This window comes from Eschrichtius robustus, chromosome 3, assembly GCF_028021215.1.
Source record: "Eschrichtius robustus isolate mEscRob2 chromosome 3, mEscRob2.pri, whole genome shotgun sequence".
Taxonomy (NCBI): Eukaryota; Metazoa; Chordata; class Mammalia; order Artiodactyla; family Eschrichtiidae; genus Eschrichtius; species Eschrichtius robustus.
The window spans coordinates 108824006-108838395 of NC_090826.1; the positions used below are offsets into that span (position 1 = coordinate 108824006).

Genomic DNA, 14390 nt, shown 5'->3' on the forward strand with positions numbered 1-14390 from the left:
GTCTCGAAAATTCTACGGGGAAAATTTTCGTTTCACTTCATTTACTTCCTCTTCCTATAATCCAAAAAGTCAAGTGGCTGTGAGTGTTATCGTCCCAGGGGAGTGTAAAAAATTGTTTGGTCTGGGAGTCTGCGTAGTGAATGGCTCGCTGGAGCTGGCGCATGCGCATCCTCTGAGGCACTGCAAGATGGCTGCCAGCTACTTTGTGGCGGGTTGGTGCCCCGAGGAATTAGCAGCGGCGGCGTCGGCAGCTGCAGGTGCCAGAAAATAACAGTGGCCGCTGAGCGGTGGGAGTTTCTCGGCCTTGCTGTGTGAGCTGGACAGCCCCAAGAGAGACACCTCGCTAGGAAGCAAAACGCGGGGCGGAGCGGTGAAGCCCCTCCCCCAACCTCTCCTTAGTTTGACCAACTCCCTCTCCCACCCTTCTCTCCCCGTTTTTCCTCCCAACCCGCTACGCGCTGGCCTGCTGCGCAGGCGCACGAATAATCGAAGCGCCTCCTTAGCCCTTGGGGCTTGTGGGCTTCTGCGCGCGCTTCTCGTTCTTCTCCCTTGATTGGCCAGATTGCCCCGCCATCACACCTCCCTCTGCTTTTTCTAGGTTGAGAAGGAAGCAGGGGGGCGGGGCCAAGCAGCGCGTGCGCGATAGTGTTGCTGTCCCTTTGCTGCTATTGCGTTGCAAAAAAAATCCTGACTAGGTAGCCTTGGGCCTTTCTGTTCTAGAGGATCTAAAGGAGAGAGAAAGATTTCTGCATCTGAAGGGGCAGTCGGGTAGTATTAACTTTAAGATATTCATGCCCGCTCTTAGAGGAGTGTGGGGAAGGGCCTTAAGCGTTGAGAGCCGAAGAGTATAAAACCATTAATTTCCGGGCTAGGCGTTTAGAAAGGCTTTGCAGGACCTGTTTTCTGCTTAATTCTTCCGTGATTACTGACTGGTTTAAACACAATCCCTTGAACAATTCCGATAAACCTTCGAAACCCGCAGCCCCTCTTTGCAGCGTGTAGGAGCCGCCAGCGTGCCCAGCAACTGGTCCTCCCGTCCTACCTCCAGAAGAGCCTAGCGCGTGCACCATCCCCACCCCCTGGCCTCCCTCCCCACCTGCGGCTTTCACGCACTCGCAGTGATTGTTTTGCCCGCTCCCGCCGCCGCCGCCGCCGCCGCCGCCGCCGCGGCCGCCAGAGGAGCAGCAGCGCTTGTGCAAACCGGGAAGATGGCGGCCGGCGGCGGCGGAGGCGGCAGTAAGGCCTCCTCCTCGTCGGCCTCTTCGGCAGGGGCTCTGGAGTCCTCGTTGGATCGAAAATTCCAGTCGGTAACTAACACCATGGAATCTATTCAAGGCCTGTCGTCTTGGTGTATAGAGAACAAGAAACACCACACTACTATCGTCTACCATTGGATGAAGTGGCTCCGGAGATGTGAGTGTTGAGGGGTGACTAGGGAAGGGAAGACGGGGGATGGAAGGAAATACTACCCGAAACGCTTAGGGTTTCCCTGTGGAGCCGCTGCATTCGGTTGGGGTTGTTCATATTAAATCTTCGACCAGAGTGTACCCAAACTCAGACCCTATTCCTAGCCAGGATTGTCCTGAACTGCGGGATGCTCATCATTTCTTGGATTTTATAGCGACTGACTTGGTGTGACCTTGGGCCGTTGGGCCCAAGTCTGTTGAGATTTACATGTTGTTTTAGAGCCTTGTAAGGTGATGTTGTTTTTACTGAACCTTCACAGAAATTGTCGCGTCCGTTTATTTCTTATAGGCCCTGACGTGTTAATGATTTCTTGTTTTCCTGATGATAGACACGCTATGGTTTAAGCAGTAGTAAATGCACCTATTTCGCTGGAATATGTGGGACCATTCTATTTTCCACTGACCTAAAACTTGTGATGTGTAAGTAGAAGGGCCTTACCTAGATGAAGAGGTAACGTGAGCTCCACATAGAGCTGAGGCGACCACCTGAGAGGTTTTTGTAGCTATATTTGCTGCGGTAAAATACAGGCTTCTTGATACTGACCGGAAACAACCGTAGTCAGTATCGCCACTAACACCATAAAATGGAAAACATATCCGGCTACTTTTCAACCAGTTCAGATACCTTTTTAAAGAATAGGAATTGGTTTCATAGGTAATCAAAACAAAGAATCAGGAAGTGTGCTTTTGAATAGGTACTACTTTTTTACCCCAGTTAATTGTTTTTTTGTCTACATCGTGGAGTTTTTTTCACTTTGCTGCGTTACTGCAGAAAAGAGGTCTATTAGACTGTCAGGAAGCATGGCTTGTTTGCAGAAAATTTCAGATCTTTTAGGACAAAGTGTGGAGAAGTCATTTGTTGCTTCCTGCTGAGAAGAGAGGGTTGACCCTAAATCCATGTATATCTTTGAATTTTAGGTCTGTTGTTGCTTCCTGTCTATGGCATGTCACCAGTGAGACCCATCGTCCACTTATTCTTCTTATTCCACTTTTGCTATTGACCCTATAGTGTTTTAATTTGTGTTTACTTTTAGGGAACAGATGGATAAAACTTACAAAATCATAGACCCCAAACTTCAAATCATTTGTGTATAAAGTTATTGTTGGGAGAGATGTTTTGTGGCTCTTTGAATAATATGTGCAGAAAGGGTTGTATAACCAAGGCAGGATTACCTATATTTACCAATAGCAGATCAAAGTTACTTCTTTCCAAGAGGTAAAATTAGAACATACAATATCAAGTACCAGTCATTATCAAAGACTCACATAGTAAGTATCTACTATGTGCCCAGCCCTTTGTCATTTACAATATATCTAGTATCTCATTATACCTTAAACTAACGCTAAGAAGTAGATTTTTTAATAATTGACTTACAGATGTGGAAACTAAGCCTCAGAAATGTTAAGTAAGCTGCTTAAGTTTATACAGTAAAATGGTGGAGTTGGGATTTGATTCCACCATATCAGATGACAGTGGCCACATTTAACTTTGTAAAGTAATGTTTTCATGATTATTCTTCAATGTTTTTGGTACACCAGTGGTAGCAAGCAGTGCTCAAGCCTGAGGACGTGTTCTCCTTAAACATATTTTTCTTCCTGTTTTAAAACATTTTTACTTTTCCTCCCTTTGGGCTCTGGTGCTTTAACTGTATGGTTACATCATTTGCAAGGATAAGTTGGTCGCCATCCCTGCCTGTGGGATTACAAATGCAATTACAATATTTTTTCCAGTCAGCGATAACGAGATACACTGGAGCCAGAATTTTTCTGCCTCTACTTTTGATATTGTGCCTGAGCTTATTTCCCTTGTTGATATTTTAAGAGTGAAAAAAATGATTGCTCTAGGAAGACAGTACTTCATTTGAAGTGCATTATATATAGTTTGTATAGTTAAATGCTTTTGGCTTTCTATAAACCTGATTTTTTTTTTGGTCTGGTGGAATGCAACTTAACTTTCTAAAATGGTTAAGGGTAATTTGTAGTTGTTTTATATTTACATTGAGTGAACATCGTTTATCTTATTGTAAGTAAAGCCTTTTGAGAGAAATATTCAGGAGATTGGTGTTAGAATTATTTTAGTTCGAGTTTGGTTTTTAAGTCAGCTTTAGTCAAATTTGTGAAATAGGTGTCTTTGGCATTCCCAGCCTTTCTGTCCATCTTCCTGATGCCCCTTTTGCTTCTCCTTTTTTTCTTTTGACATCCATTATTTAGTAATTTATATTTAGACCTCAGTGTGAGTTTAAGTAACTGTTAACTCTTTCTGAGATATTTTCATTTTTATCCTTTATTTCATAATGTGTAATAAGAGACTTTTGTTAACTTTAAAGGAAATAATTTAGGGAGTTCTCTGGTGGCCTAGTGGTTAGAATTCCGGGCTTTCACTGCCGTGGCCCAGGTTCAATCCCTGGTCGGGGAACTGAGAGCCCACAAGCTGTGCAGTATGGCCAAAAAATAAATAAATAAAAATTAAAAAAACAATAAAGGAAATAACTTAGAGAAGGCAAGTAGTCTTCCTGAAGACACACTCCATGGTGGGTTCTACTGATTTTTTTCAGACTTGTTTTAATTTGTTTGATTGAAGCTTCCATTGCTATCATTTTTCAAAAGTGATCTTTCTGTAGCCTAAACTGATGTCATTTCTGTGCTTTAAAATCCTTCAGTGATATCCCATTGCAACAGGCTTTAAGGGTTAAACTTCTTTTTACTACAAGTAAAAGGTCTACAAGTTCCTACACCACCTGCCCTGCCTACTACCTCTCAGGCTTCTTCCAATCCTATCTTCCCATCATTTAGATCCAAGCTCAAATATTACCTCCTCAGAAAGGCCTTCCCTAATGATCTTATTTAACATGGTTCCTTCAGTTGCATTCTAACACATCACTTTATTTTCAGTATATGAAATTACCTTATTTATTTGTTCATATGCTTACTATTTATTTTCTTCCACCGGATGACAGGGCTATGTCTTCTTTGCTGCTACATCCCCAAGCAACTAGAACAGTGTTTGGCATACAATAAGTAATCAATAAATATTTGCCAATATAATTTTGTGGAATAGTTAATCAAGAACTTGAATTGTTTTAATTTCTGTTTATCAGAAGGCAGCGTTTATAATTTAGTAAAAGAAATGATAGGTATGGTTGTTGGCAGTTTCAAAATATGGCTCTTATATGAGCTTGATGTGCAATTTGACTAGACTGTCATTTCTGTATTTTGTTCATCTGTCCCATTTTTAATGTAATATGGAAATCAGTATGGAAAAGTAAAAAAAAAAAAGACTTTAGAATTAGACCTAGGTTCAAATCTTAATTCCATCAGTTAATACCTGGGCACAGTACTTAAATTGTGAGTCTCAATTTCTGATCTGTGAGTAGAGATAATTATCTCTCATAGGCTTGTTGTCTAGACTTAAGAAGATAATGCAGGTATTTTAGTATAGGTCCTAGCATATATGTATATGTTCAGATTATTATGATGACAGTGATGATGTAGATAGTCTTAAGGTCCTGACTATTCGAAATAATTACTTTGTTTTGGGAACAGTGCTGGAAATTACATTCCCAGTCAGGGGGAGATGATTTGGATCAGCCTTTCTGTAGTGAATTAGCAAGTTCTCTGAAGAACTAGTAGGACAAAATGGAAAATACTGTGTTCATGATATCTCCAAGTTGTTTTGCTTCTAACCATTGAATGGGCTGGTCTGTTTTAGAAGGTGTATGAGAATTGAAATGAGTTTTTGAAGAAAAGGGGGTTATAGGAAAGTAGAATCATTTGTAGAGCAGGAAAGCTGTTAAGATTTCCCTTCAGCTGTTTTTGGTACGAACTTTAAGTATGTACAAGATTAGAAAAGTAATAACATTCCCGCCACCACTGATCACCCCACTTCAGTAGTTATCTTTTTTCTTTTAATTAATCAATTAATTTATTTTTGGCTGCGTTGGGTCTTAATTGCTGTGCGCGGGCTTTGTCTAGTTGCGGCGAGCGGGGGCTACTCTTCGTTGCGGTGCGCCGGCTTCTCATTGCGGTGTCTTCTCTTGTTGCGGAGCACGGGCTCTAGGCACGCGGGCTTCAGGAGTTGTGGCTCGTGGGCTGTAGAGCGCAGGCTCAGTAGTTGTGGCCCATGGGCTTAGTTGCTCCACAGCATGTGGGACCTTCCCAGAACAGGGCTCGAACCCGTGTCCCCTGCATTGGCAGGTGGATTCTTAACCACTGCGCCACCAGGGAAGTCCCAGTAGTTATTTTAATGGCCAATCTTTTTTCTTCTGTCCCCTTTACTTTCCCTTCTCCTCCTCCTCATTTGAAGCCAATCTCAGTACAATCTGGTATTTTCTCCACAAGAGAAACTGTTATATAAACATGGACTGACCAAAAAAAAAAAAAAAAAAAATCTCTTAATACAGGATTAATTTGTTGCAGAGAATTCGAAAAGTGCAATTTACTATTTTTGATGTACGGCAGTGGTTTCTCAGATCCTTGAATGGACCGAGAAGATGGTAATAATTTTCTAGCTAACTTTTATCCAGTGCTTATTATGTGCCAGGCACTGTTCCAAGCATTTTGCATGTATTAATTCATTCAATCTTCATACTTCTTTGAAGTAGGTATTGTTATGATCCCCACTTTACAGATGGGAAAACAGAGGCACTGAGAGGTTGAGTAACTTGCCCATGGTTAGAGAGCTAATAAGTGGTGGATCCGGGATTCAACCCAGGCATTCTTGATTTAGAGCATACGCTCTTAGCCACTGTACTACACAGCCTTTCCTATTCATAAAATATTTTGTACAATATTAGGCCATGCAGATTAACTATAATGTCTAGATTTTGAAGCTTTGTGGATATTTTTGTTTTTATTTTTGCTTTCTGTGGGAAAACTGATTATCTTGTATAGATTTGAAGTTCTGATAGTCATTTATAATTAAAAAGGAGAACAAATTGAACATGTTAAGTTACTAAAGTTGTCTACTTGATAAAAATTTCTAAATGTTAGGTGTTTTAGATTAAATAATAGAAGGATTTTTTTGGTGGCAAAAAGTTTGGGGTACCACACTGGTACCTCCATTGGTCAGTGGAGAGTGAAATCTATAATCTTGTATTTGATATTGCACAAATCTGAGGGTCTGGAACTATTTTCTGCAGCTCTGGTATCTGAAATGTAGCTATTCCTTTAACTGTTTACTTTCCTTGTAATTCATCCTTTGTAGCAGATATGTTGGCTACACATACAGAGTATAACAGTACTGCCATAGCTTTTTTTTTTTTTTAATTATTTTATTTTATTTACTTATTTTTTTGGCTGTGTTGTGTCTTCGTTGCTGCGCGCGGGCTTTCTCTAGTTGCGGCGAGCAGGGGCTATTCTTCGTCGCGATGCGCGGGCTTCTCATTGCCCTGGCTTCTCTTGTTGTGGAGCACGGGCTCTAGGTGCACGGGCTTCAGTAGTTGTAGCACACGGGCTCAGTAGTTGTGGCTCGTGGACTCTAGAGCGCAGGCTCGGTAGTTGTGGCTCACGGGCCAGGTTGCTCCGCGGCATGTGGGATCTTCCCAGACCAGGGATCGATCCCCTGTCCCCTGCATTGGCAGGCGGATTCATAACCACTGCGCCACTGGGGAAGTCCCTGCTATAGGTTTTTAATCACATGTCACATGTATACAAATGTAGGCGGACTAGGTACAAATTCTTACTTTAAGTTTCTAGGTGAATTTTGCTTATAAATCCCTAGTTTACATTCAGTTGTTTTAACAAATATTTATTGAATACCTACTGTGCCAGGCACTGGGGACACAAGCAGGTGAATAAAATAGAGAAAAATTTTTGTCCTCTCAGAGCCTATACTGTCAGAAAAGGAGACAAGCACCAAACAAACAAAATATTAAATATATTAGAAGGTAAAAAATATTAGGAGTGCTAAAAAGAAATATAAAGCAGGGAAGGGGAATACAGAGTGTTACAAGAGTTTGTAGTTTTAAATTAGGTGCTAAGGGAAGGCCTCACTGAGAATGTGACATTTGAGCAGGAAAGTGAGGTATAGGCAATATAGATAGGAGAGTGTGACAGGAGAATGCTCCAAGACAAAGAACAGAAAAATACAAAGATCTTGAGGTTAGAGTGTGCCTGGTGAGTTGAAGGAACAACAAGAAAGCTTTCGTGGCTGGAAAGGAGTAGTGAAAGTAAGGATTAGCAGATGAACTCGGAGATTATGGTGGGTGATACGGCAGAAGGGGCAGATCACAAAGAATTTTATAGGCATTCTTGGGCTTTTATTTTGAATGAGATGGGGCAGAGAAGTGATGTGAACAGATTTCTGTTTTTAAAAGATCATTCTAGTTGCTGCAGAAACAGGGATGCCAGTAGGTGGCTATTGAAGTAATCCTGGGATAAAATATTGGTGGTTTGGACAAGCTTGTGAAAGTTATAAGAAGTAATTTAATTCTAGATCTGTTTTGAAGGTAGATCCAAACGGCTTTCTAGATGAATTAAATGTGGGGTAAGAGAGGAGAGTTATCAAGAATGACTCTGGGGTTTTTTGGCTGAGTGACTAGAAAGAGTTGACATTTATTGACAGACTTCACTCATTTAAAGTGTACAATTCATTTGTTTTAGTATATTCACAAAGTTGTGCGACAGTCACCACAGGGTATCTGCTTAGTATGTAAATTGTCCTTGGAGCCATCAGCCTGGAAGAGATGTACTAGGAAGTAAGTGTAGATAGAGAAGTAAGTGTAGTAAGACAGAGTAATAAGTATAGATAGAGAAGAGGTCCAGAGAGAAGGCTCTGGGGCATTCTGGTATTTCAGATACCTCTTTCTATTTACTTGGTCTAATGTGTTATTGTGTTTGGTTCTTTCTGAGGTTCAAGGTAAACTTTCAGCTCCCCAAAGAAGTAATAAATCTATTTTGATCTCTTGCATATTTCTACTCTTGGTTTAGGTTTAATGACACTTCTGGATTAGTTAGGCATTAGGTCTGTTATAATTCCCAGTTGTAAAATTATTGCATAATCAATATTCTCTCTGCCCTTTGGATGCCTAGGTCACCTTTTCTTCCATCCATTGCCCTAGGTTCATAGAGATGTAGGTAATTTCCATGTTTTCTGACAGTGTTTCAAAACATGAGCTACCGTAATTATTACATGTAATTATTGTGATGGTGTATACTAAATGAGCCTTTTAATGTGTATTATGAGACTTCACAAGCAGTTGTTATATTCTTCATTTAGCTGCTTTGTCTCTCAAATGCAGAAGGGTTGTATTATATACATGGCCTTAGGTGGATTTAAAGCAATATGTAAAACATTCTTTTGCTGTACATCCCATAGTAAGCTAAATGTTAAATTATATAGCAAATAAACATTCCCATAAATCAAAGTGTGAAACAGTATTGACAAACTTCAAGTGATTTTGTGGTGTGGAAATATCTTGAAAATTCCATTGGAAATTTCCATTTCCAATGGAAAATTACTAATATTAACATTTCCTTAAACAGGCCACCCCAAAATTTCAGTTCTGTTGGTAGAGAAGGGGTGAGTGTATGTATGTGTGTAATTTCTTCGAGAGTGGAGACTTATGATTTTATTCTTAGTGATTTGGCTTCCTGCCTTTCATAAACTAATAAATAATGGATGCATCCAAACTCCCTTTTCTCCTAAGCTTTTGTCATTCAGTTATGATCTTTTTTTAAATTTTTATTTTTAAATTAATTAATTAATTTTTTTAACCCCCCTGGCATCAGTCATGGACAGAGAAAGCTACAATTCCAAGATTCCTAACACCCTGGTCTCCGGATTCAAGGTACAGCTGGCAATAGCCTCTGTCTACCAGGCAGGTGATGGAAACCAATTTGCAAGTGTGAAGCCAGCTGGTGGGAAGATAAAGAGGGGGCTGAAGGGGCTGTGAGGCTCTTTTTTTTAAAATTAATTAATTAATTTTTGGGCTGCGTTGGGTCTCTGTTGCTGCACGTGGGCCCCCTTCATTTGCGACGAGCTGGGGCCGCTCCTTGCTGTGCGCCCGCTTCTCATTGCGGTGGCTTCTCTTGTTGCGGAGCACAGGCTCCAGGCACATGGGCCTCAGCAGTTGTGGCTCGCGAGCTCCAGAGCAGGCTCAGTAGTTGTGGTGCACGGACCCAGTTGCTCCGCGGAATGTGGGATCCTTCCGGACCAGGGCTCGAACCCGTGTCCCCTGCATTGGCAGTGGATTCTCAACCACTGCGCCACCAGGGAAGCCCAAGTTATGATCTTTTTTTTTAATCTTTTTTTTTCCTCACTTTTCCCAAGTGCTTAGTGTTCTACAGCAGTACTTTAAAAAGTCCGAAGGGGATATTTTGGGTTAGTTGTTTTAAAATTTCGTCTGAGAACTAAGACTACATGAGGTTTTTTAATGTGTAGAAGGAGCTCAGAGACCCTAGTAAAAAAAAAATTACTCAAAAACTTAACACCGTTGCACAAACCACCTTGACTGAGTTTCTCATCTGTTTGTCAAGGAAACAAAAAGGAGTTGGTGCTTTGTAGTGCTTTTGATTCCACTGCATCCACAGATTTTAGTTATAGAACACTGGAGAGATGCACATCTTGTGGAGAAGTAGTAGAACCTAGTTACTCCTTTTGGAAAAAGGCAACAATTCCATTTGTGCTTTAGAACGTTAAAGTCTTTCTGGCTAAGATAAAGATAGTCTAAAAAAAAAAACTCGGTTTTCTTGTTCTCTTAGAAACATTGAAATAGAGGCTGTTTGATGAAAGAAATAAAATGTTTAATATGCTGGGTTTAAATTTTGGTTGCAGCCTTTTATCTTTCCCTCATCTCTTCCTTCACTTCACTTGCTAGTGATTAGTTTCACTTACTTTCACCCTATGGTTTCTTTGGTACCCACCAGAGGTGGCTGGGGGGAGAAAGGAGATTGATTATTTCCTTTAGTGAAAGTTTCACTGTCAGAAGGGAAAAGATTTTTTAATGTTAGGCATTATAACTTATCATTTTTAATTAAAAAAAGACCCGAATGGATCCTGTGCTGTTTTTGTGTTCCCTTTACTGTCATGATAGTTTTAAAATGGTAGCATAACACATTATTTTAAAATGATGATCTCTAAGAGGCAGTCAGCATTACTTGAGTTATTAACATTTCTTTTATAGTGTATTCTTATGTCTAAAGATACAGAATTCAGAAAATTAATTTAGAAATATTGGGTGCTTACTCTACGTAAAACTTTGTTAGGTCGCTCGCTGAAAGAGATGGAATTATGAGGAACTTAACGTTTTGTAACTACGATAAGAATTGAACAAAAATAACTTGTTCTGGGAAGTATGATAATATGAGTTTTTATATGCTGTACCAGTTTCGAAGAGTTATCACTTTTTGGTTGGAGTGAAGGTATGATTCACTGAGCACCCTTACTAGATATCACACACACACACACATATATATATATATATATATTCCTATAATCCTAACATAAGCTCTGTAAGGTGGGAGTTGTCCCCACTTAAAATTCTTATAAACCGAGGCTTAGGGAAGTCAACTGATTATTTTGAGGAAATTGTCAGAACATTTTTATAGCATAGGAAAGGGAAACTGCCTGGTTTCAGGGTGGCTAAGCATAAGCTTAATTTTTTTTCCACCCTTGGTTTTGTTCTCTGAAGGCAGAAGGTAAGAGTGAGTGGGAGAAATACAAGAAATACGGGGGGTTCAAAGCCTGAGTTGCTTACAAGTACTTTGTTATTATTTAGCAATGTTCTTTATTAAATTTCCAATCATTAATACAGTTAACTTCACAAACATTATCACTAATAGATTTAGTAATAAATAGTTAACATTTCCTGAGTTCTTATCATGTGATCTCATTTAATATAACAATTCATGAGGTATTGATATTATGTAATTTTTATTACTTAGTAAGGCTATTAGTGATATATATGTAAAATTACGCTGATGAAGGGAAAATAATAAAGAAAACGTTATAGATGATATAACTGAAGCACTTGAAGGCTCAGTGAGGTAAAATTAATTGTTCAAGTTTCATAGCTAGTAAACAGTAGAGCCAGAATGAAAATCTAAGCAGTCTTGACTCCAGAGCCTACTCTCTACCTTTGTGCTAGACTGCGTTCCACTTCTTTCAAAGTTTATTGGTATTTTGTAGTGTTCCATAGTGTGGTATATATAGTATAATGGTTCCCAAACAGCCCTTGTGCCTGTTTTTTCCCAGCTTTTTTATATATTATTGACGTGTAACATTGTGTAAGTTGTGATGATTAGATACATGTATAAATTGCAAAATGATTACCACAAGATGTACTCTTCTAGTAACTTTCAAGTATATAATGCCATATTGTTAACTATAGTCACCATGTTGTATGTTAGATCCCCAGAACTTATTCATCTTATAACTGCAAGTTTGTACCCTTTGACCAACGTCTTCCCGTTCCCCCACTCCCTGGCTCCTGGCAACCACCATTCTACTCTGTTTCTGTGAGTTCTGTGCCTGTCTATTTTGAGGATTTCACGGAGCTGCAGAGGTGAAAAAAATTCATTAACTCGTATATAGCAATAAATTGAATATAGAAGCAGATATGAGAACTTAGTTGTCTTCTATTAAGCCAAACATTAGATTTTCAAGAATGTAAAACAGTGCTACTCTCCTCACTAAATTTTTTCTCTTGCAAATATAGTTATTTTTAATAAAATATGTATAACTTATTCACTGAATGGTTTTATTATTTTTAATAAATTAATAGATATTTTAAAATTCTTAGTTTTAATTTATAATACAGTAAAGAGCATAAATATAGCTAACCCACATAAGCAAAAGCTCTTTGGGGTCTTCAGTAATTTTTAGGAGGGTAAAGGTATCCTGAAACCAAAAGGTTTGAGAATTCACTGATTTATTGATATGTTGTAAAATGACCTTTATCAAGTTTCTGCAACGTACACGTCCATTGTCTCTCATCTTAATACTGTGTATTGCCCAGGGGTTACCAGATGTTATTTTATAACCATTTAATTACTGTTTTTTAATTTGTGAGATCATAAGTTTGGTAACTTTTTATTTTGCCAAATAAGGATGTAAAATACACTACCATTTATATTATCACTATCATTTTATAAATTACCACTTTATATGAAAAATTTGCCTTAATGTCCTTGTCTTTCAGGTCTTTAGCTCAAATGTCATCTCCTTAGAGGTTGAGACCTATCGTCCTAGCCAGAGCCTACCCCGCTTTGCTCCTACCGATCATTCTCTTATTGCATCACCCTATTTTATTTTCTCTATGTACCTTTTCCCATTATAAGATATTGCCTTATTTATTTGTTTATTTACTGAGATGCATGTCCCCTGTCACCCCCAACTAGAATGTAAGCCCATGACAGCAGGGCTTTGTTTTGCCCACCACTACCTCCTCAGCACCTTGAAGATGGTGTAGAACATAGAAAGTGCTTAATTAATGACTTTCTTATATCTGACCACAGAGCACACTTCGAGAATTGTTGCTATAGAGGTTTTACATAGTTTTGTTTACATAGATTTACATATGTAGGGGGATATACAATATTGTATAGTGGTTAATTGGCAAAGTACATGGGCTTTGGACTCCAATAGGCATTATAATTGTTACTTAACCTCTTAAAGCCTTTAAATAGGGATAATAATAATACAACACACCTTATGTGATTGTTGGTGGTATTAAAAAAGATAATTCATATAAAGTGCTTTGCAAACTACCTGACATTTAGAAAGCTCAGCACTGTACAACAGAAATTAACACAACATTGTAAATCAACTACACTTCAATAAAATATATATACATATATATATATAAAGAAAGCTCAGCAAATGGTAACTATTGTTGTTTTTAAATGCAATTATGGTATGTATTTTTATTACACCATGTTTCATGCAGGCCTGTGTGTTTAAGCTTTAAATTCTTCCAGTTAATCCTGCATGCCCTAGGTGAAATTTTAAGGTTAATAATCCAAAGGAATGAACACAGATTTTTTAGGCCTTTTTATTAATACTAGAGAATGCCTGGAAAACACACTAATTTGGAAACAATTTACCTATTTTGAGTATTTCATGTACCTATTTGTATAACAATATCTTGCAGTTCTAGAAGTTCATAGAATTTAAGAATCTTTCGTGTATTTTTATAGCTGTTGTGCTAATATGAAAATGCATCTCAAAGAAGGGATTTCACAGGGACAGCAATATCTTTAGTGCTGCTGGATTTTTAAAAATAGCCTATCAAAAACAAGGAGTTTATAAAAATTTAAGTTGGAATAATAAAGACCAAATATTAATCATATTTTCATTTAAAATTTTAAATTTGAAATTAAAGATTTTTTAAAAAGAAAATTTCATTTCAAGATACATTTTGGAAGATCAATTTCACTTTGTTTTAAAAGTCTTTAAAAACCTGATAATAGAAAAGTGAATAGCTTTTTGAAATCCATTTATAGGTCATCCTTACACATATATACTGTGTTTAGTATAAACTAGGATAAGAATTCATTTCTATTCTCCTATTCATTCTTATCCTCAGATTGCCATGTACAGTACATATGTATAAACTGATAAATATGGATAAGATACAGAGAAAATAAAACATAGCAGTAAACAAAAAATACAATATGAATTTGACTTTGTACAACAGCATTTTCTAGAAAGTGGTGATGTTTAGTTTAGGTTGTCACTGTCAAAGCTTAGGTCCTACGAAGTTAAAGTTAAACCTGTTTCATGTTGCTAGACTTTAGTACCTTTAATAAAAATGCTTCATGAATTTCCAGAAGGAGTGGGGGATAGGCTATTCAGTATTTTCCAAACTTATTTGACCATGGAGTTACTTTCTTTTCTAGCCATCTCATGTGATTACTGTTCCATGGAACACACATTGGGAAGCTTTGTTATGGATGTTTTTCTAGGAAACCCCCAATTAAAGAGCA

General features: G+C 38.4%; 1 protein-coding gene across 8 annotated transcripts in view; it reads left to right on the plus strand.

The window, feature by feature from the left end:
* Window positions 1–270: 270 nt before the first annotated feature.
* Window positions 271–14390, plus strand: part of RPRD2 (regulation of nuclear pre-mRNA domain containing 2) — a 91230-nt gene continuing 77110 nt past the window's right edge. For 4 of the 8 annotated variants that reach the window (XM_068540698.1, XM_068540700.1, XM_068540701.1 and 1 more), the window contains exon 1: window positions 272–1413. In XM_068540698.1, the coding sequence (XP_068396799.1) occupies window positions 1209–1413 (205 nt within the window). In that variant the 5' untranslated portion in view covers window positions 272–1208. Of the gene's footprint in view, window positions 1414–14390 lie in introns of all 8 variants that reach the window. The other 4 variants (XM_068540702.1, XM_068540706.1, XM_068540699.1 and 1 more) reach the window with 3 other exon arrangements.